The 21,577-nt window shown below is 50.2% G+C and overlaps 2 protein-coding genes across 5 annotated transcripts in view; one reads left to right on the top strand and one right to left on the bottom strand.

Annotated features, from left to right (window-relative positions):
* LOC120296725 (snaclec crotocetin-1-like) overlaps positions 1 to 21,577 on the bottom strand; it is a 34,362-nt gene that overhangs the window by 7,617 nt on the left and 5,168 nt on the right. For 3 of the 4 annotated variants that reach the window (XM_039318659.1, XM_039318657.1, XM_039318655.1), the window contains exons 4-6: positions 21,201 to 21,350; positions 19,495 to 19,591; positions 15,839 to 16,085 (exon numbers count right to left, since the gene is read on the bottom strand). In XM_039318659.1, the coding sequence (XP_039174593.1) occupies positions 16,012 to 16,085; positions 19,495 to 19,591; positions 21,201 to 21,350 (321 nt within the window). In that variant the 3' untranslated portion in view covers positions 15,839 to 16,011. Of the gene's footprint in view, positions 1 to 15,838; positions 16,086 to 19,494; positions 19,592 to 21,200; positions 21,351 to 21,577 lie in introns of those variants that run through there. The other variant, XM_039318656.1, reaches the window with a different exon arrangement.
* On the top strand, positions 4,021 to 9,793 carry LOC120296728 (C-type lectin 16-like). Its single transcript, XM_039318672.1, has 6 exons — positions 4,021 to 4,051; positions 4,440 to 4,525; positions 6,114 to 6,205; positions 7,196 to 7,333; positions 8,513 to 8,597; positions 9,547 to 9,793. Exons 2-6 carry the CDS (start codon positions 4,468 to 4,470, stop codon positions 9,612 to 9,614), a joined length of 441 nt encoding a protein of 146 aa, XP_039174606.1. The 5' UTR covers positions 4,021 to 4,051; positions 4,440 to 4,467; the 3' UTR covers positions 9,615 to 9,793.

The raw sequence follows: 21,577 nt of genomic DNA on the forward strand, positions 1-21,577 counted from the left end.
CTGCAAATCAAACAAGAATAAAAGTTAGGAATCCCCCCCCCCTCGGTTTGTTTGGATGCTTATCATAAAATTTACGTATGTCTCGATTAGCCTTCACATCAGTTCACTTCACCCAGGTAGCCTCTGATAACGGATAACCCTTCCACTGCACTAAGTATTGTAATTTCCCTTTATACAATCTGGCATCAATAATATGCTTCACTTCGTCATGAGTCTCTCCAGCTACCACAAGCGGGCCAGGTGCTTCCTTGGGAGGGTAGAATCTCTGAAAGGTTTCAACAAACTGCGGTGAAATACTGGGTGGATCTTTCCTAAAAGTCGAGGAAGTTTTAGTTCCTCAGTTACTGGGTTCAAAATCCGCACTATGGGAAATAGTCCCAAGTATTTTGGCCTCAATTTCTTGCTAGGTAATTTGAGTCTTAAATATTTCATGAAAAGATAAACTTTCTCTCCCACCTGACATGATTTTTGAGGTGCCCTTTTCTCATCCTTTTGTTTTTTTTTGTCTCTGAAGCTTCTTCAAAGCTTTCTTTGCATGGTCCCTCACCTCCTTCCAAGCGGACACCCATTGATCTAAAGTCTGAGATGCAGGTGGCTCTTGGGGGTATTCAGGCATCGATATGAAATCTCTCCCTGTGGCTATTTTAAATGGCGTAAATCCGCTGCTGCTGTGTACAGTGTTGTTATAAGCTACCTCAGCAAAAGGGAGGAGATAGGCCAATTTGTTTGTTGATAATCCACATAACATCTAAGATGTTGCTCCACCGTTGCGTTCGCTTTTTCAGCCACTCCATTTGTAGATGGATGAAAACCCGATGACAGTCCTTGCGTAGAACCAATCAATTTTTAAAAACCCCCCCCAGAACCTGGCCGCAAACTGCACCCCGCTGTTGGATTTTATTCACTTTGGCGTGAATAATAAGTCCATTTGGGCGCCTGTCTTAGGAACCCTCAGTTTGGCAGAGAGGGAAAAAGGTAGAATAGGCTGACTCACCATCAGGTCGTTGTCCCCCTCGTCATTGCTGTCATACGGAGCAGGTGTGACGGCAGCTGTAGCGGGGTTCTCTACGTTCTCTTGAGTAGGTGAGGTGACTTGGGTAGCTTGTTGCTGAGTATGTGGCTGATTAGCCCCCACCCCTTGAGGGTGTCCAGACAAGGGGAGCCCCCCCACCTCCTCTGGGTCTGGGGGCTGCTGTTGACAGGCTGACTTTTTCTAACTTTCCTATAGAATCTGTCAGAATCAACAGATCCCTGAGCTGGGTGTTTCGTTGCAGACGTTTCCTGACCCAACTAGAGAACATTATCAGTGCTAGAAGAGAATTTCTGGAGAGGAGGAGGGGAGAGGACCGATGGGGCTGCTACCTGCTATGCTTCAGTCCTGCCCTCCCCCCAGTTTGGAAAAATCTCTTCCTAGATTTTGCCCCTGGATGTCATGTTTTGAACATATTTGAGCTGGGGAGAGCTGGGGGAGCCCACAGCCCCACATCAAAGACCCAGAGCCGGGGAGGACACTTGTCACCCTCAAACTGCAACTGCCTGGGTGTTTGGGGGGGGGGCGGAGCAAGCTGGGAACCAGAGTTGGGGGTTCAAAGGTGCTTTCTCAGCTTTGGCTACTTTAGGCACCCTGGACGTCACCTCCCAGAATTCCCCAGTCTCGACCTTCTCCCAGTCAGGCAGCAGCCCTGAAGTGAATTGACCTCCGGCTTCTGCTCAGGGCCAGGAGTTGGGAGGGGAGGGGGGGAAAGGAGCCCTGAAAGTGGTTTGGCAAGACTCACAAAGGAGCAATTGTTGCCTCCACACCAGGAAGGAGCTGCTGTTTTTCCCAAAACAGTGCCCAGCAAAGTTGGATTCCTTACAACCCAAATTTGGGTTTGGCCTCGTCGTTCTTTCCTTGCTCCCACCCTTTCTTCATTCTTCCTTTTCTATGACACCCATTTCACTGATACTGTCTCTCTGGGCCCCTTACAATTTAAGATTTTTTTTAAAAAAATGCCAGAAATGGAATCGACAGACTATAAACCACCATGCTGGCCATCCTGGGGGAGGGGGCTCCTCTCCCGGGTCAGCAGGGCCCTGTCGGGGTCCCAGGCCAAGCAGCTCTCATGGTTCCCATAGATGAAACCATTTAAAAGAACTTCAAGGCAAAGGCTTCTTCCTTAAACATTTTATTTAGGAAACAAAGTATCGGCACTTACATAGATGAACCCAAGACTGAAATCCCCTCCCTCAGGCTACAAAGGAACAAGTTGCGATTCCAACCTCAAATTACTCTCATAAATCACACTCACCAATTATTTCAAAATGCAGGCTGTCCTCCCAGCTTTTCCACCCCCAAAAACCCTTATCAGGGCTGACCTTGATTCTCACACAGAAGTATTGTTATGGCTAACTGAGGAACTTAACATCCCCCTCCCCCCCCATCCTTCAACTAAAACCTCTAAACTAAATTGTGGCAATGAAGACAAAATGAAAAATGGTTTCAGTTCAGTTTGACAGCAGGGGAGCCCAGTTCTCAGACTCCGCTGGGAGGTCAGGAATAGTCCCGGACTGATTAGGCCCATCCAGGGGTGTCGCTTCTTAGTGACTGGAGAGTGACCTTCTGCTCCCCCACCTGGACCTTCAGGCCTTTGGGGTGCCCCCCTGGCCCCCCTTTCACCTGAAGAGTAGGAAGATGGTCGAATGACCTGCACTCTTTTGCCTGCCCCTCAGCTGAGCAGGGAGGAGGCCAAACCCGGATCCGGCTTGTAAGGGATCCAACCATGCTTGGCGCTGTTTTAGGAACAACAACAGCTCCTTCCTAGTGTGGAGGCAACAATTGCTCCTTTGTGAGTCTTGCCAAACCACTTTCAGGGCTCCTTTCCCCCCCTCCCCTCCCATCTCCTGGCCCCGAGCAGAAGCCGGAGGTCCCTTCACTTCAGGGCTGCTGCCTGGACTGGGACAAGGCCGAGACTGGGGGATTCTGGGAGGTGGAGTCCAGGGCGGCTGAAGGGGCCAAGGCTGAGGAAGCACCTTTGAACCCCCAACCCTGGTTCCCAGAGGCCCAGCTTGCTCCATCCCCCCCAAACACCCAGAGGGTAAACCCCATGGCTGGATTTTGCTTGAGCAGCCACCTCCCCCCTAAATAGCCAAGCGAAAGGGCCTCCTGGCCAAGGAACATGGCAGCTATAGTGTAGGACAACGGGTGGAGAACGGCTGATTGTGCTCAGTTGCAAAGCAGAGATGGGGACGGAGGTTGCACACAACCGGTTGCAGGTTGAGGGTGGCAAGTGTCCCCCCCCCCTTGGCTCTGGGTCTTTGATGTGGGGCTGGGGGCTTTCCACCCTGGCCCTCCCCAGATCAAATATGCGACCTTTGCTGACATGGGCAGAAAACGGTTCGAGCTGTGCCATCCAGGGGCAAAATCCAGGAAGAGATTTTTCCGAACTGGGGGGGGGGGGCAAGACTGAAGCATGGCAAGTAGCAGCCCCATCAGTCTTCCTCTACCCCCCCCTCCTCTCCAGAAACTCACTCTCTTCTAGCACTGAAGATGTTCTCCAGTTGGGTCAGGAAACGTCTGCAAGGAAACACCCAGCTCAGGGATCTGTTCAATCCTGCAGGTTCTGTAGGAAAGTTAGAAATCTCACTCAGAAAAAGGAAAAGTCAGCCTGTCAACAGCAGCCCAAGACCCAGAGGAGGTGGGGGGGATCCCCTTGTCTGGATAACCTCAAGGGGTGGGGGCTAATCATCCATATATCCAGGGTACTTTCCTTTGGATTGCTGCAACGAGCAGGGGCTGGGCTGGATGACCTCAGGGAACATTTCAATGTAGGATTCCCTCCATGACATCCGTCCTGGCAGAGATCAAATCTGTCAACTTCTTTTGTGCAAACAAGTTACTTCCTAATCAGTAGCCACCAAAATCCATTCTCACACAGAGCTTTTTCTCCCACCGTCCCCCCCACAGATATCCACCCCCCCTTTCCTTGCCTATAAATGCCTCCATTCCCCTCCTAGGAGGAAAGCCTGGAGTTGCCTCTGAGCAGACTTGCTACCTGTGGAGGCCGAGGAACAGGTTAGTGTGGCTCTCCCACCTGTGGGCACCTGACAGGTGAGACCCCCTCCATTCCATCACTCCTCTCTCTCTCCCCCCCCCACCTGCAGGGACCTCTTTCAGGGGGCGGCGGGTAATGTCCAGGTTCCAGCAGGGGATCCTTGGGAGGGAAGGACAAAGGGATCTACCAGGGAGATCTCTGGGGAAGAGAGACTTTTGGGGGGGCCTTCTGTACGTAGCAATGCAGGATCCACTCTGACCCCCCCCCAAGGCTGCTGCCTGGAAAAGGAGGGAGAAACGGGGTCCAGCTGGGCAAGTGAAAAAGTGCAACGCAAAGTCTGGGACTCCCAGCTTGGCCACAGGTTGGACTTCCCCCCATCTCACCCCCCTTTCCTCGCCCCCCCCCCAGTTCTCTCTGCAGGGAAGGAAAGAAGGCCATGGGGCGATTCCTCTTCGTGAGCTTCGGCTTGCTGGTCATGTTCCTCTCCCTGAGTGGTGAGTTCGAGCAGGGTCCCTCGTGTCCGGAGAGGCCGAAGCTCTCCCACCTCCAACCCCTTCCTGATTTGACCCCCCCCCCCAGAATCCTCTCCCCAAAGTTGCTTTTATTCCCGCTTGGCTCCTTCTGCCATCCAGATCCCACCTTCTCTCTCTGCCCCAGGACTCAGGACTGTGTGCAGCCACACAAAACCCAAGGAAAATTAACACCTCTGAAATGCAGAATTGATTAATTAAGAATGAAGTAAAACCCTTGGGGAAAATGCATGCATTGATCATGAAAAGTAGGGTGCCCCTCCCCCCTCTTGCTAGGGATTTCTCTCCATGGGAGCCACTCAAGGGGTGAGACCCTTCCCCATCTGCTGAAGAGCTGAGCCCCTGATGGGGGCGTCTTCAGATAGGCCCTTCCTGGGCAGGGGGGAGCAGGGGGGCAGCCTCACAGGTAATCTGCCACTAAACCATTGAGCATTTTGGGGGCACCCAGGAGGCGAGAGGAGATCCCTTAGGATGGACCCACCTGATCCCTCTTCCTTTGCACCAGTAAACGGCCTGGCATTGCAGTAGTCTGGATAGGTTGCACCTAAAGTGGGGATAATTCTTGCTAAGTCTGAATGGCTCAGAATGCTTCACGGTTTTTATTTATTCCTGTGTATCCTGCCTTCTTCTTCTTCTTCTTCTTCTTCTTCTTCTTCTTCTTCTTCTTCTTCTTCTTCTTCTTCTTCTTCTTCTTCTTCTTCTTCTTCTTCTTCTTCTTCTTCTTCTTCTTCTTCTTCTTCTTCTTCTTCTTCTTCTTCTTCTTCTTCTTCTTCTTCTTCTTCTTCTTCTTCTTCTTCTTCTTCTTCTTCTTCTTCTTCTTCTTCTTCTTCTTCTTCTTCTTCTTCTTCTTCTTCTTCTTCTTCTTCTTCTTCTTCTTCTTCTTATTACTACTACTACTACTACTACTACTATTACTACTACTACCAATAATTCAAGGCAATGAACATATCTGATATTCTTTCCTCCTTCTGTTTTCCCACAACAACAACCCTGTGAGGTGGATTAAGCTGAGAGACTGATTGACACCCTGCTTTCATGACTAAGGCGGGACTAGAATTCCCCGTCTCCTTGTGATTGGCTCAAAGTTACCCAGCTGACTTCCAGGGCTAAAGCGGGACTAGAACTCCTGGTCTCCCTAGCCAGGTGCTCTAACCATTAGGCCAAATTGGCTCAGCTGGGACTTGAGGCCCAGGCAGGTCTGCAAAGGTTAATCTGTTCGTGAAGGAGCCCATTTCTGCCTTTGCACCCTTCACGGAATGAGAAAAGCCGCAACATGGACAGAGACACACCAGACATGCAGCTTCCAGGGAATTAAACCAGGGTTAACTCTAACCAAGGTTTGGACAATCTGCAAAGGAAGCTGCAAGTCAGTTGCAATTTTTTGTCATCAAAGATGTTTGTATCACAGCAGGTTAAGCATGTTCTGCAGACCCAGCTGTCTCCCCCTCTGCCTCCCCCTCCTCCTCCTGCCCTCCTCGTCCTCCCCCCTCTTCTTCCTCCTCATCCTCCCCCCCTCCTCTCTTCTCATTGGGCATCCTGTCTTCCCACACAGGAACTGCAGCTGATTGTCCCTCTGGTTGGTCTTCCTATGAAGGGCATTGCTACAAGCCCTTCAATGAACCAAAGAACTGGGAAGATGCAGAGGTGAGCGGTCTTTGTGTGCCTGAGGGTCTCCCAGCCCAGGCGGAGGAGACGTGCAGGGAGAGCCTTGCAAAGCCCCCAAGTCCCCTCTGGCTCCGATGGGAGGGAGGGAGGGAGACTCGGCTGGGGGTCTGGAAAGGGACCCCTGAGAGGCAGATATCCCGGGGACTCTCCCCCTCAGCCCCCTGCAGCTTCCCTTCTCCGCCCTTGGAGTCAGCAGGACACCTGTCAAAAACCATTTCAGGCTGCAGAAGTGAGGGGCGCTGAAGAGCCGGGCAGTAGAGGGCTTGGGGGTCTCCCCAAATCTTCAAGGCTGAGCTGCGTTTGGCCTCCTCCAAAACTCTTTTTTCTGCTCCTTCCTCTGGGAAACTCGGAGGGGGAGGAGGAGGAGGAGGAGGAGGGAGGGAGGCGGAGGAGGGGAGGAGGAGGAGGGAGGGGGGAGGAGGAAGAGGGGGAGGAGGAGGGAGAGGGGAGGAGGGAGTGGGGAGGAGGAAGGGGGAGGGGGAGGAGGATGGAGGAGGAGGGAGGGGGAGGAGGGGGAGGGGAGAGGGAGGAGGAGGGAAGGGGAGGGGGAGGAGGGGGAGGAGGAGGAAGAGGCCCCTTTGCTGACGCAGAGGGGTTCCCGGACAGGGAGCAGGGGGTGAGCGGGTCTGCAGAGCCCACTGCCCCAAAGCTGGTCCTGGCTTCAGTCTGGGGTCTCTGTGGAAGAGGAGGAGGAGGAGGAGGAGGAGGGGGAGGGGGAGGGGGAGGGGGAGGGGGAGGAGGAGAGTCCTGAAGCCAAAAGAGGCGCCTTGCAAAAACTGCCTGTTCAGGGAGGGCAACTGCGGGTGTCAAGTGAGAGTGGGCAGGATCAGGCAGTGGGATCCCTGCTCTGTTCTCAGAGGCAGAAACACACAGACACAGACACACACAGACACAGACACACACACACACACACACAAAACATCTGAATCAGCTGAACAAGTGTTTCTCTATGTTGTTGGTGTCTCCCAGAACTTCTGCACACAACAGCACACAGGCGGATATCTGGTCTCCTTCCACAGCACTGAAGAAGCAGATTTTGTGGTCAAGCTGGCCTTCCAAACTTTTGGCAAGAGTATTTTCTGGATAGGACTGAGCAATGTCTGGAATGTAGGCCCTCTCTAACGCTAATCTTGATCGATTCCCCTTTCCTGATTCTAAAGGTTTGTGGTTTTGTTTTGGAAGAATCTCCCAATGGGAAGTGGAGGTCTCCCCATTCAATGTTCCTGCCTGGGACAACAGCAGAGAGAACCAAAGCAGAAAAGCTTTACTCCCATCCTCTTCCTCTCTTTCTCTCTCTCCCTCCCTCCCTCTCTCTTTCTCTCTCTCTGTCCTCCCCAAATCCTTCCTTCCTCCCTCCCGAAGGACCCACTGCGGACTTCAAGGGCCCCCATCTTGGCCTCCAGGCCTTCCTCCCTCTGGAGGGCCCCTGGGATGGCCTCCACACCTGGGGAGACTCTGCTGGGCCTTCAGCTCAGGGGCTTTGGAGGCCTCGCCTGGGGGGGGGGGTGTTCTTTCCTCCCCTCCCCCATTTTTTTCTAATTAAGGCAGAATTTCCTCCTTTCTGTGACCTGCTCTGTTGGGTTTTCAGCTCTTGGAAGAAGCTCCGCTGTGTCCAAAGGAGGGGGGGGGATTCCCTGGAGTTGAGCTCAGCTCCTGGGGACTTTTTGGAGAGAAATGTGAATTTCTGGGGACAAGAGTGAAGGAGGTCCTCAAAAGAAGTAACCAAAGATGCCCCGGAGGCTTTTCTCTTCCCAAGTGTCCCCTGGAGCCCTGGGTTCCGCTTCTGCTCCCCCATCCAGGGAGTGATGGGCTTTGGACCTCTTCCTCTTCCGGAGACCCAGGAGGGTCGTTCGCAGCGGTCACCCCGTTGGGCATTGGGCAAAGTGGCCCCCAAGCTGAGCTGGGGACTCCTCGGACCCCCCCAGGCCCTTTTTTCCTCTTTTCCCTCTGGATCCCCTGACTGTCTCCTCTCCAGGCAGCCCCCAAGTGGGACCCTGCTTAGCTGCTGCGGGTCAGCTGGGGTGGATGGAGAGAGAGAGGGAGAAGGAAAGAGAGAGAGAGAGAAAGAGAGAGAGAGAGAGAGAGAGAAGGAAAGAGAGAGAGAGAGAGAGAAGGAAAGAGAGAGACAGAAAGAGAGAGAGAGAGAGAGAGAGAGAGAGAGAGAGAGAGAGAGAGGGAAGGAGTGAGGATACATTTGCTCTGCACCTTGAAGCTCTGCCAACTTTTCTGTCTGTGTAGCCAGAGCCCCCTCCTCAGTTGGCTAACGGGGCCTCCTTGTCTTTCCAGCAATGCAGCTGGCAATGGAGCGATGGTGCCATGCTCAAATACAAAGACTGGGCTGAAGAATCTTATTGTGTCTATTTCCAGTCAAGTAAGTCAATGTGGTGGTGCACATTGTGTTAGGTTAAGGAGGGCGCACTTCCCTCCATGAGGACCCCGGGGATCCTTCTTGCAGCCCCCACCCCTTGGCCACTGGGGACCTTTCTTGACCTCCTGGATCTCTGAGCTGCCTCAGTCCTACCCTCTGCACAGACAAGGGAACACAACACAACCAAGGGAGAAACCATTAAAAACGGGACTGGAGCTCTGTATGAAAACTATTATGAGGCCATCAGCTCATAATGCAACTAACAAGCTCCATCTTAACCTTGTTCCCAAAGGCCATCATTGTCTCAGGGCATCTGGCTTTTTCTTCCTGGTTTGCTTGCTCAGATGTAGATCAATCTTGCAAACCCCCCCCCCATTGTGGTGAAAGGACCCTCGGCCACATTTGGGGTGTGTGTGTGTGTGTGTGTGTGTGTGTGTGTGTGTGTGTGTGTAGAAGAGAAATATTAACACATGCCTGGTCGAATTATAAACCAATCAAAAGAGCAATTTGGTCTCTGGTGGAAGCACCAGGCTAGAAAGAGGAGACGGGGAGTTCTAGTCCCGCCTTAGGCGCTAAAGCCGACTGTGTGACTTTGGACCGGCCCCTCCCTTTCTCTGCCCAAGCCACCTCACAGGGTTGTTGTTGTGGGGAGAAGAGGAGGAGGAAGATGTGTTGAATATGTTTGCTGCCTTGGGTGAGTTGTAAAGAGGTGGGATACATATAAAAATTAAATTAAAAGTGAGACAGAAGAAATGAAAGAAATTTGAGGGCCAGGTAATTTATCTGGCTCAGAAGAACCTGTTGAACCCCAGCCTGTTTTAGGGGATGAGAGTCTCCACCTGTGGTACTTTCATGTCCTCCTGCAAATGAGCCAGGAGCCTCTGAAAAGATCTTCTGGGACTCTCCGGGAATCTCTGCAGGAAGTGATCAAAATTTCTCTTTTACTACCCAGCTGATAACCAGTGGTTAAGTAGAGCCTGCAGCAAGACTCACAATGTCGTCTGCAAGTTCCAGGCATAGTCTGAAGATGCGACTGTGTGAAGTCTGGAGAAGCAAGGAAGCCCCCACACCCCCACCCCTACCCCGCCTGCCGCAATCTCTGCTCTGTACCCTGTCATTCCATGGATGCTCTCTGTGGCTGGATCTGGTTCTGCTGCTCCTGATGGGCCAGAAGGTCCAATAAATTCTGCCTAGCATGACTGGCCTCGTTTCTTTGGGGCCCCCAGGAGAGGGTTGAGGCCCAAAGCTCCAGACCCCCCCAGTCTCCTTTCTGGCAGGGCTCGGATTTAGGGGGGGAGGGTGGCTCTTAGGGGGGGCACCCACTGAGGCTCAGATGCTCTCCTCTGGAACCGAAGGGGGGAGGAACCTGCTGGGCCTCAGCACCCCTTCCCTGCCCCAGAGCCTATTGGCACCCGTGGGCCCCCCTCCGGGCAAGATGGCGGCATCCCGCTAAAGAAGGCACGGGGGTGGGAGGGAGGGCTGGCTCCAGGAAGCGCTGTCAGGTTGTTGAGTTTTCCAGGTAGCTGCTAAATCCCCACCTCTGGGAATTTGGGGATCCCCCTCAGGAGCCCTGAGATCCTGAAGAAACGGCCCCTCGGTTGTCTCTACTTTCTCCATGGAGCCTAACTGGGCCTCAGGATGGGCCCATCAGGGGGGATTCCCTGGCAAACAGTCTCCCCTGGAACCGAAGCCCAGGAATGAGGGGAGCAGCTGGGAAGATTCTGTCCTTGGGAAAGGCAGATCTGAAGACCCGGGGAGAGAGCTTGCCGGACTGTCTGGGAATGGTTTCTCTCTATGGGAGCCAGGAAGCGGACAGGGGCCCGGGGGCCATTAGGGCCACCACCTGCCAGTTACATCCTCCTCCTTTTAAGGAGCCCCTGGTTGGCCCCCTCCTTAACAAAGCCACCCCTCCCTCCCCCGTCCGCTCCTTTTCAGCGTCTCCCTGAAACCACTAGGTGAGACTCCCCCCTCACCAGGGTTTGGGGTATATGCAGCACGCGGAGGATTCTCAGCGCTCCATTTCCACACTGGAGACCCAGGTGATGCTGTGGCCGCCCTCTTGGGGGCCTGGAGGCTGGGAGGGGGGGGGCTGGATGGGGGACAACGGGCTGAACCCTGGCAAGACTCCAGTTACCCTTTGTGTAGCTTTGAGTTGTGCACCAGTCGTGGCCTTTCTCGGATCGGGCATCTCAGATGCAGTTCAAGGGGTGGTGATGACCTTTCAAGGCCTTCACTGCAGGGGTCCAGGCTGCCCGAGGGACCCTCCCACCCCACTAGGGCCCCTCCCACCCATGCCCCAGAGAAGACCTGCTGTGGGCCCCATGGAGCAGGGAATCCCAGCTGGGGGGTCCAGGAGAAGGGCCTTCTCTGCCGTTGCCCCCCCCCCAGAATGAGGTCGGCCCCAACCCTCCTGTCCTCCTCTAAGGGCCTAAAGACATAGCTCAGCCGCTGGGCTTGGGACCTCAATGGGGGAGCATCACAGTGGGGAGGTTAATTAATTAACAACAGATGCCACTTCCCCTCATTCTGCTCCCCCTCCCCAACCTTTAATTGCCCCCTTTATTTCACTGTGTGTACCATTGTATTTACATCTTTGCACACTTTTTATTTGTTATGATAGTTAGCTGCCCAGAGCTGCCCTGACCAAGTCTATAAATAATTAGGATATATAATAATAAACCCCCTGGGGATACGATAAGAAGAGTCTCCCCCTGAAGGCCCAGGGTCTCCGTCTTGGGGGTCGGACAGGGGGGCTTCAGGGAGGATGGTTGGGCTGCTGTGTCTGCTCCCTGCAGAGGGTGGGCCAGCTTCAATCATTGGATGCTTCAAAATGGGAAGACATAAATTAACAAAATAAGCTGCTTCTAGGAAGGCTTTGAAAGAGAGTTCAGCCCCGGAAGTGACCCTGCTGAGCCCCTCACAGCAGCAAAACATCAGCCAGATGCAGACAATAGGTTGATCAGCTCTCAGAAATATCCCAACCTGTTTCTAACACAACCCACAATTCTTGGCTAGTTATTATGTGCCTTAGTGTGTCATGGAGAGAAAGCCAGGATGGGGGGTTCCACCTGGGTGCAGCTGGGGAAGTCGAGGGGGGGGGTTCACTCCCACATTAAAAGGGTGATATGAAAAGTGATTGGTGAAAGTTTGCAGATGACACCAAACTGGCAAGAATAGCCAACACCCCAGAAGACAAGCTCAGGATTCAAATAGATCTTGACAAACTTGAACCATGGGCCCTGTCCAACAAAGTGAGTTTGAATGTGGAGAAAAGCAAAGTTTTACATTTAGGCAGGAAAAATCAAAGATATAAGTACAATTAGGTGAGACCCAGCTCAAATACAGCCACTATGAGAAGGACCTGGGAATCCTAGTGGACGATCACTTGACCCTGAGCCAGCCGTGTGCAGCAGCAGCCAGAAAAGCTAACACAATCCTGGGTTGCATAAACAGAGGCAGAGAATCAAGATCACGCGAAGTATTCGTACCGCTTTATCAAAGCCTAGTGAGGCCACACCTGGAATACTGCAGCCAATTTTCATCACCATATCACAAACAAGATGTTGAGACTTTGGAAAAAGTTCAGAGAAGAGCAACTGAGATGATTCAAGACCTGGAGACTAAAACATACAAAGAACGGCTGTGGGACTTGGGTCTGGCTAGGCTAAAGAAAAGAAGAAATAGGGGAGACATGATAGCAGTATTCCAGTATCTGAGGGGCTGCCACAAAGAAGGGGGGGGTCATGTTTTTCTCCAAAGCACCAAAGGAAAGAAGGAGAAACTGAGCAACTGAGATGATTCATGGCCTGGAGACTAAAATACAAAAAGAACGGCTTGGGTTTGGTTAGTCTAAAGAAAAGAAGAAATGGGGGAAATATGATATCAGTATTCCAGTGTTTGAGGGGCTGCCACAAAGAAGAGGGGGTCCAATTATTCTCCAAAGCACCAAAGGAAAGGATGAGAAAGAATGGTTGGAAACTGGCCAAAGAGAGAAGCAACCTGGAATTAAGGAGAAACTTCCTAACAGTGAGGACAATTAAGCAGAGGAACAGAAGTTGCCTCCAGAAATGGTGGACGCTTCATCACGGGAGGTTTTTAAGAAGAGGCTAGTCCAGCCCCCTGCATGAGTAGGGGGCTGGACTAGAAGACCTCCAGGGTCCCTTCCAGCTCTATTCTATTCTAAAGGTTGTGTGGGGGTTTTGCAGACAATTCTGCATTAAAACAGAGTGGGTCGATTTGTGGTTCAGCGTTTCTTCAAACCCAGCCACCCATTCAGCAGATTGTGTGAACAAAGCAGCCATTCCAGTGGTGGGATTCAGCCAGTTTGCACCGCTTGTTGCCCAGGCCCAGAATGGATTTCTGGAAGTGGCATCCACACAGAGAAGCCATTGTTCACACATTTAAATCCTGCCACTGAGCCATTTCCTTCTCTTTACCTGGGTGGAGGTCTGGGCATGTTGTGGAAACGCAGCCATGCCCTCCATTGGGAGGATGCTGGGAGCTGTTCATTCCTGCAGGTTCTGAAGGGAAGTGAGAAAAACCTCGCTCAGAAAAAGGGAAAGTCAGCCTGTCAACAGCAGCCCCCAGACCCAGAGGAGGTGGGGGGGATCCCCTTGTCTGGATACCCAAAGGGGAGGGGGCCAATCAGCCACGTATCCGGGGTTCTCCCTTTAGATTGCTGTACTGAGCAGGGGCTGGACTGGATGACCTCAAGGAACATTTGAAATTTCAGGAGCCTCTCTGTGTAAATCCACAGCATGTAAATCCACAGTCAGATTAAAGGTGTTTTGTGCAAACAGGCTCCTTCCTGGTGGCTGCACCACCATTTCCCTTCTTAAGCAAAGCCATTTTTCCCTCCCTTTGCCGCCCCCCCAAAAGAAACCCTCCTTTTCCTGGCCTATAAATGCCTCCCTTCCCCTCGCAGGAGGGAAGCCTGGAGTTGCCTCCCAGCAGACTTTCTACCTGTGGAGGCCGAGGGACAGGTGAGTGGGGCTCTCCCACCTGTGGACAGGTGAGGCCCCTAAAGCAGATGGCTTCTTTCCCCCCCTCTCTCTCCTTCTTCTCTTTCCTTCTCTCTCTCTCTCCTTCTCTCTCTCCTCTCTCTCTCCTTCTCTCTTTCTCTCTCCTTCCCTCTCTCCTTCTCTCTCTCTCTCTCTCTCCTTTCTCTCTCTCTCTGCCCACCCAAAGGGGCCTTTTGTGGGTGTCCCACAGGTGATCAGCCAGTCGGTCATTGGGGGCTTGAGCAGTTTGGGGGCACCCGGGAGGCGAGAGGAGATCCCTTAGGACAGACCCACCTGATCCCCCTTCAACAGCCTGGCTGCTCCCTTCCGCAGAAACTGCAATTTTGGGGGACTTTCAAGGGCAGCCCCACATCAAGGACGCTGCAAAGGGGGGTCAATTCCTGCTTAGTCCGAATGGCTCAGGGAGCTTCAGAGTTTTAATTGCAGTATTTGCATCCCCCCTTTATTATTTCTGCAAAGAATTCAAGGAACCCAGCAGAAATCCACCCCCTGCTCCAGATCTGCTTCTCTCCCCCCCCCCCACAAGGGACCTCTTGCGGGCATCCCACAGGTGATCAGCCCTTTTAGGGCTTTCTCCTTTCACTTTTGCTGTCTGTTGGAGGAATTCCTTCACAGAAACGCCTCCATTTTCAGGGCCCAGGAGAGATAATTCGACTCATTCAGGCCAGGCTCAGGAGATCCTCCTCCCACTCAAGTAACAGCAATGGGTTGTCTTCATAGGCCCCTCACGCCCACAAACAAAGTTTTACCTCAGAGGAATTTACTCCTGGCTCTCCAGGGCACTTCTGGGCCCGTAACTTTTGAGGGAATTGCACAGCAGGTGTTCCAATGAAGTCAGAGAAGCTGACACGAAATTTAGTTTTATATAAATAAACATATTTTACATCTATATTTGCAGCAGACAAGATGGTGGGGAGAACAGGAGCATCCTGAGGTAAATCTCAGAGCACCAAAGGGCACACAGAAGAAAAAAGGCGGGAAAACATGGAACTGCCCCCTCTACACCCTGGGCAACCAATAACAGCGCAGATTGCCTCAGGCAGAGTCCAGATTGCCACCATTCTCCAACCAATCAAGCGCAACCGCCCTGGAGCCTTTCTCCATCCAGGAGGGAGGAGGGTCTCTTGCCTTGAGTTAGTTGCAAAAATATGAATGAATGAATGACTGAATGGATGGATGGATGGAAACCATGAAGCTTCCGGAGCCATCCAGATGCTGGAATTCCCAGGCGCCCTCTGCCAGTAGAGGTGGGAGGGGCCAACCCCAGTGGGGTGAGACGGTCCCTCAAGCTGCCTGTCAATCACTGCCTGGAGCCAGCCGATAGTCCAAGCCCTGGAGCCTTTCTCCATCCAGGGGGGACGAGGATCTAACTCAGGGGTCCGCAAACCCTCCGGCTCGGCAGACCAGTGGTGATGGGGGGGGGGGCAGAAGGGATGGCTTCACACGTGCAGGGATGCCACTGTCACAAATGCAGCCTCACCGGCGTGCTTGCCCACTTCTGCGGCCCAGTTCCAAACAGGCCGCAGAGCGGGGGTTGGGGACCTCTGATCTGACTGACAGGTGGCGGCCCTGATAGGCTCCAGGACCCTGTCCACTTCCTCGGGTCCCACAGGGTCAGACTCTTCCGAGAAGCTCTCCCCATATCTTAAAATCTATATTGTGAAAAGTATGCTTTTTTCCTATATTTCCCAATGACTGAATCTTCGTAGCTGCTCCCTTAATTTCTGGGCTTTGTTTCCAGGGGAGACTGTTTCCAAGAAAATCCCCCCATGATGGGCCCATCCTGAGGCTCAGTTAAGCTCCACGGAGAAAATAGGTGCCGTTTCTTCAGGATCTCGGGGATCCTGAGGGGGATCCCCAAATTCCCAGAGTAGGGGGTTTAGCTGCTTGTTGGATAACTCAGCATCCGGAAAGTGCTTCCTGGACCCAGCCCTCGCTCCCACCCCCATGTCTTCTTTAGCGGGATGTCGCCATCTTGCCAGGAGGGAGTCCCACGGGTGCCAATCGGCTCTGGGGGCAGGGAAGGGGTGCTGAGGCCCAGCAGTTTTCACCCCCTTCAGTTCCAGGGAGGGGGACGGGAGGAGAGCATCTGAGCCTCAGTAGGTGGTCCCCCCTAAGAGCCACCCTCCCCCCCTAAAGCCAAGCCCTGCCAGGAAGGAGAGTGGGGGGTCTGGAGCTTTGGGCCTCAACTGTCTCCTGGGTGCCCCAAAGAAACAAGGCCAGTCATGCTAGGCAGAATTTATTGGACCTTCTGGCCCATCAAGAGCAGCAAAACCAGATCCAGCTACAGAGAGCATCCACTGAGCAAAGGGGGCAGAGCAGAGATTGCGGCAGGTGGGAGTGGGGTGTGGGGGTGGGGGGCTTCCTTGCTTCTCCAGACTTCACACAGCTGCATCTTAACACTCTGGTGGGAACTTGCACATGAAAAGATTTCGTTGTGCACAGTAAACATTGCGCCACGTGCGAAACCCTGGATAAAAAGAGAAATTTTGATCACTTTCTGCAGAGATTCCCTGAGAGTCCCAGAAGATCTTTTCAGAGGCTCCTGGCTCATTTGCAGGAGGACATGAAGATACCACAGGTGGAGACTCTCATCCCCTAAAACAGGCTGGGGTTCAACAGGTTCTTCTGAGCCAGAAAACTTACCTGGCCATGAAATTTCCTTCATTTCGTCTGTCTCATTTTTAATTTATTTATTTTTATTTATTTATATGTATCCCACCTCTTTACTTTACAACTAACCCAATGCAGCAAACACACTTCCTCCTCCTCTTTTCCTCACAACAATCCTGTGTTGAAGGAGGGGCCGGTCCAAAGTCAGCCAGTCGGCTTTAGCGCCTAAGGTGGGACTAGAACTCCCGGTCTCGTGTTTCTAGCCTTGTGTCTTCACTAGCGACCAAATTGGCTTTCAGGCTGCTGTTTTGATTGGTTTATAGTTCGACCAGGCATGTGTTAATATTTCTCTTCTACACACACACACACACACAGACAAAATGTGGCCGAGGTTCTTCTCAGCACAATGGGGGGTTGCAAGATTGATCTATATCTGAGCAAGCAAACCAGGAAGAAAAGGCCAGATGCCCTGTGACGATGCTGGCCTTTCGGAACAAGGTTAAGATGGAGCTTGTTAGCTGCATTATGAGCTGATGGCCCTGTAACAATTTTTTTTTTATTAAAAAGTTTTAAAATTTTACAATAAAAACCCCTTCCCCAATCCCTCCCAACCCTCCCCAAAACCCTCCCCCATTCTTCCCAGAGCTGAATACAGGCTTAACTAGAACTTAAAAGAAAAAAGTTTTAAATCCAAATGAACCTTAAACCAATATCATTACACTCAATAAACAGATTATAACATACTTTAACTCCATTATATATAAAAAACAGAGAGGGAATAAAATAATAATAATAATAATAATTACACTTCTAAATAATATCTTAAACTTTAAATATAAATTATTCAAAAGCTAGATGGTATTTTCTTATATCATACTTATATTGTATAAAATTTATCCATCTTTTCCACACCAAGAGGTACTTCTCTTGCGATTGATCTTTCAAGAAAGCCGAAATTTTTGCCATTTCCGCTAGATAAGATTCTTTAAAAAACCATTCTTGCAAAGTAGGCAAAGATTCCTTCTTCAAATATTGCCCTATTAACAACCTAGCCGCAGTAATTAAATTTAACATTAAAATAATCTCTTTATCATCACAATCCGAGACAATACCCAACAAAAACAGTTGTGGAGTAAATTTTATCCTCCTTTTAAAAATTCTTTGAATATTCCACCATATCTTAATCCAAAAAGCTTTAATACTTTTACATGACCACCAAATATGATAATATGTGGCATCCAAACAACCACATCTCCAACATTTAGGCTGCAGGTTTGAATACATACGAGACATTTTTTGTGGATCAAGGTGCCATCTATAAAACATTTTATAAAAATTTTCCCGTAAATTCTGGGCTTGTGTGAATTTGACATTCCTCACCCAAATAATCTCCCATGTATCTAATAAAATCGGTTCATCAACATTTTGTGCCCACTTAACCATACAGTCTTTAACTAACTCTGATTCTGAATCTAATTCCACTAACACACCATAAATTCTTTTAATATGAGTTCGACTTTGATCTCTAATTTGTTTTAACAGATTCTCATCCTCTCTAAACAAGCCCACCTGATAATCTATCTTCCACCTTTCTGATAGTTGTCTGTATTGAAACCAAGAATAGATAATATTTTCTTGTACTAATTCATCCATAGATTTTAATTGCCAATTTTTACCATCCCACTTAAGTAATTGTGTATAAGAAATAGTATCCATCTTAACTCCTCTCCTTATTCCTTCTATTGCATGCCATGGAATAGCCCATAATGGAATTCTTGAGTCACTTCTATAATATTTCTTCCAAACCCGAAGTAAAGAAATTCTTAAAATATGAGATTTAAAAACCCTATCGACCTTTTTATTATAAATTAAATAGGCATGCCATCCAAACAGTAAATCCCATCCCTCCAAAAGGAGTATATCTACATTTGTTAAGTTAACCCAGTCACTGATTAATGTCAAAACCACAGCATCATAATACAATTTCAGATCCGGTACCTTGAGTCCACCTCTCTCTCGTATATCTTGTATAATTTTAAGTTTTACTCTTGTTTTTTTCCCTGTCCAGATAAATTTATTGATACCTTTCTGCCACTCATCTAAATTTGCTTCTTTCTTTAAAATAGGTATCATTTGAAATAAAAAAAGAAATTTTGGCAAAACATTCATTTTAATCGCTGCTATTCTCCCCAAAAGGGACAATTGCAGCTTTTTCCAATTATCCAAATCCTTCTGTATTTTAACCCACAACATTTCATAATTATTTTTATACAGTTTTGCATTAGAAGCTGATAAAATAACCCCCAGATATTTTACCTTATTAACAACCTCAAAACCTGTCAATCTAACCAAGGTCTCCTTATCCAAATTGGTCATATTCTTAGGCAATATTTTAGTCTTATTATTATTAATTTTAAAGCCTGAAACTTGTCCATATTGATTTATCAATTGTAACAACTCCGTTATAGAATAAGTTGGTTGAGATAATGTAACAACTAGATCATCTGCAAAAGCCCTTAGTTTATATTCTTTTTTATTAATTTCTATTCCTTTTATCTTCGATGATTCCTGAATTTTGATCAATAAAATTTCCAAAGTTAAAACAAACAGCAATGGGGACAATGGACAACCCTGTCTGGTCCCCTTTTCAATTGGGAATACCTCTGATAAACCTCCATTAACTATAAGTTGTGCCGTTTATTTTTGATAAATGGCTCGAAGGGCCCGTAAAATTTTATCTCCAAAATTCATTTCCTCGACCAATCTTAACATAAATTGCCAATTTAATTGATCAAAAGCTTTTTCAGCATTTAAAAATATCAATCCTACAGAGATTTGATTATTCTTATCCAGATATTCTATTAAGTTAATAATTTGTCTAACATTATTTTTCATATACCTTCCAGTTATAAAACCAGTTTGGTCCATGTGTATTAATTGATTCAACACAATCATAAATCTATTAGCTAAAATTTTCGAAAAAATCTTATAATCTACATTCAAGAGAGATATAGGTCTATAATTGGCCCCGTAACAATTTTCATATAGGGCTCCAGTCCCGTTTTTAATGGTTTCCCCCATGGTTGTGTTGTGTTCCCTTGTCTGTGCAGAGGGTAGGACTGAGGCAGCTCAGAGATCCAGGAGGCCAAGAAAGGTCCCCAGTGGCCAAGGGGTGGGGGTTGCGAGAAGGATCCCTGGGGTCCTCATGGAGGGAAACGCACCCTCCTTGATGTAACACAATGATGTGTACCACCACACTAACTTACCTGTCTCTTTTTTCAGCCCAAAACACTTTTTGGAAAATGGTTTAAGCAGGTTCTCATAACTGACGCTGGAGCCATCGCTCCACTTCGTGCTGCATTGCTGGAAAGACAAGGAGGCCCCGTTAGCCGACTGAGGAGGGGGCTCTGGCTACACAGACAGACTGAGGAGGGGGCTCTGGCTACACAGACAGAAAAGTTGGCAGAGCTTCAAGGGGCAGAGCAAATGTATCCTCCCTCCTTCCCTCTCTCTCTTTCTATCTCTCTCTTTCCTTCTCCCTCTCTCTCCCCATCCACCCCAGCTGACCCGGAGCAGCTAAGCCGGGATCCACGTGGGGGCTGCCTGGAGAGGAGACAGTCAGGAGATCCAGAGGGAAAAGAGGAGAAAAGGGCCTGGGGGGGTCCGAGGAGTCCCCAGCTCAGCTTGGGGGCCACTTTGCCCGATGCCCAACATGGTGACCCCTCCGAAGGACCCTCCTTGGTCTCCGGAAGAGGAAGAGCGCCAAAGCCCATCACTCCCTGGATGGGGGAGCAGAAGTGGAACCCAGGGCTTCAGGGGACACTTGGGAAGAGAAAAGCCTCCGGGGCGTCTTTGGTTACTTCTTTTGATGACCTCCTTTGCTCTTGTCCCCAGAAATTCACGTTTCTCTCCAAAAAGTCCCCAGGAGCTGAGCTCAACTCCAGGGAATCTCCCCCCCCTCCTTTGTATACAGTGGAGCTTCTTCCAAGAGCTGAAAACCCAACAGAGCAGGAGACAAAATCCTGCAGGTCACAGAAAGGAGGAAATTCTGTATTAAATAGAAAAACGGGGGAAGAAAGAACAGCCCCCCCAGGCCAGGCCTCCAAAGCCCCTGAGCTGAAGGCCCAGCAGAGTCTCCCCAGGTGTGGAGGCCATCCAAGGGGCCCTCCAGAGGGAGGAAGGCTGGAGGCTGAGATGGGGGCCTCGGCAGGATCCGGCTCTTCAAGACCGCAGTCAGTCCTTCAGGAAGGAAGGAAGGATTTGGGGAGGGGAGAGAGAGAGAGAGAGAGAGAGGGAGGGAGGGAGAGAGAGAGAGACGGGGAGAGAGAGAGACAGAGAGAGGGAGAGAGAGAGACAGAGAGAGGGAGAGGTAGGGAGATAGAGAGAACGGGAGAGAGAGAGAGAGGGAGGGAGGGAGGGAGGGAGGGAGGGAGGATGGGAATAAAGCTTTTCTGCTTTGGTTCTCTCTGCCGATGTCCCAGGCAGGAACATTGAATGGGGAGACCTCTACTTCCCACTGGGAGATTCTTCCAGAACAAAACCACAAACCTTTAGAATCAGGAAAGGGGAATCGATAAAGATTATCATTAGAGAGGGCCTACAACCAGTCCTCGACTTACAACAGTTCATTTAGCGACTATTCAAAGTTACAACATCACTGGAAAAAGGGGGGGCATTTTTCACACTTGAAGCCACTGTGGCGTCCCCGTGCTCGCAGGATCAAAATTCAGACGCTTGGCAACTGACTCGTATTTACGACGGTCACAGTGTCCCCAGGATGACAGGATCCCCTTTTGCGACCGTCTGACAAGCAAGCTGGATTTATTGAATAACATGTTACTAACTTCACTACAGTGATTCATTTACCAGCTGTGGGCAGAAAAGTCACAAAATGGAGCAAAACTCACTTAACAAATGTTTCCCTTAGCAACAGAAATTCTGGACTCAGTTGTGTTGGTAAGTTGAAGACTACCTGTCCTTTGTTTTGAACCCTCAGTCCAATCCAGACATAGTTTTCGTCTGTCTTTATGTTCTCAGCGACCAGCTGGGCCACAAAGTCTGCTTCTCCGTCGCTTTCGATAGAGACGAGATGCCCGCCCTTCGCCTGCTGCGAGCAGAACCTCTGGGAGAGAGGAAGAGGAGAGGAAGGGAGTCGTTCAGCTGAGAAGCAGGTTTCTGTCTATGTCAGCGGTTCTCCACCTGTGGGTCGGGACCCCATTTGGGGTCGAACGACCATTTCACGGGGGTCGCCAAACCATTTTTTTCCCTTTTCCCTAGCTGTCCTACTCCCTCTTATTGGTGGCCACATCCACTTGGGGGTCACCACAACATGGGGAACTGTATTATGGG

Source organism: Crotalus tigris, unplaced genomic scaffold (genome assembly GCF_016545835.1).
Source record: "Crotalus tigris isolate CLP2741 ecotype Arizona unplaced genomic scaffold, ASM1654583v1 scf7180000021456.382230, whole genome shotgun sequence".
NCBI lineage: Eukaryota > Metazoa > Chordata > Lepidosauria > Squamata > Viperidae > Crotalus > Crotalus tigris.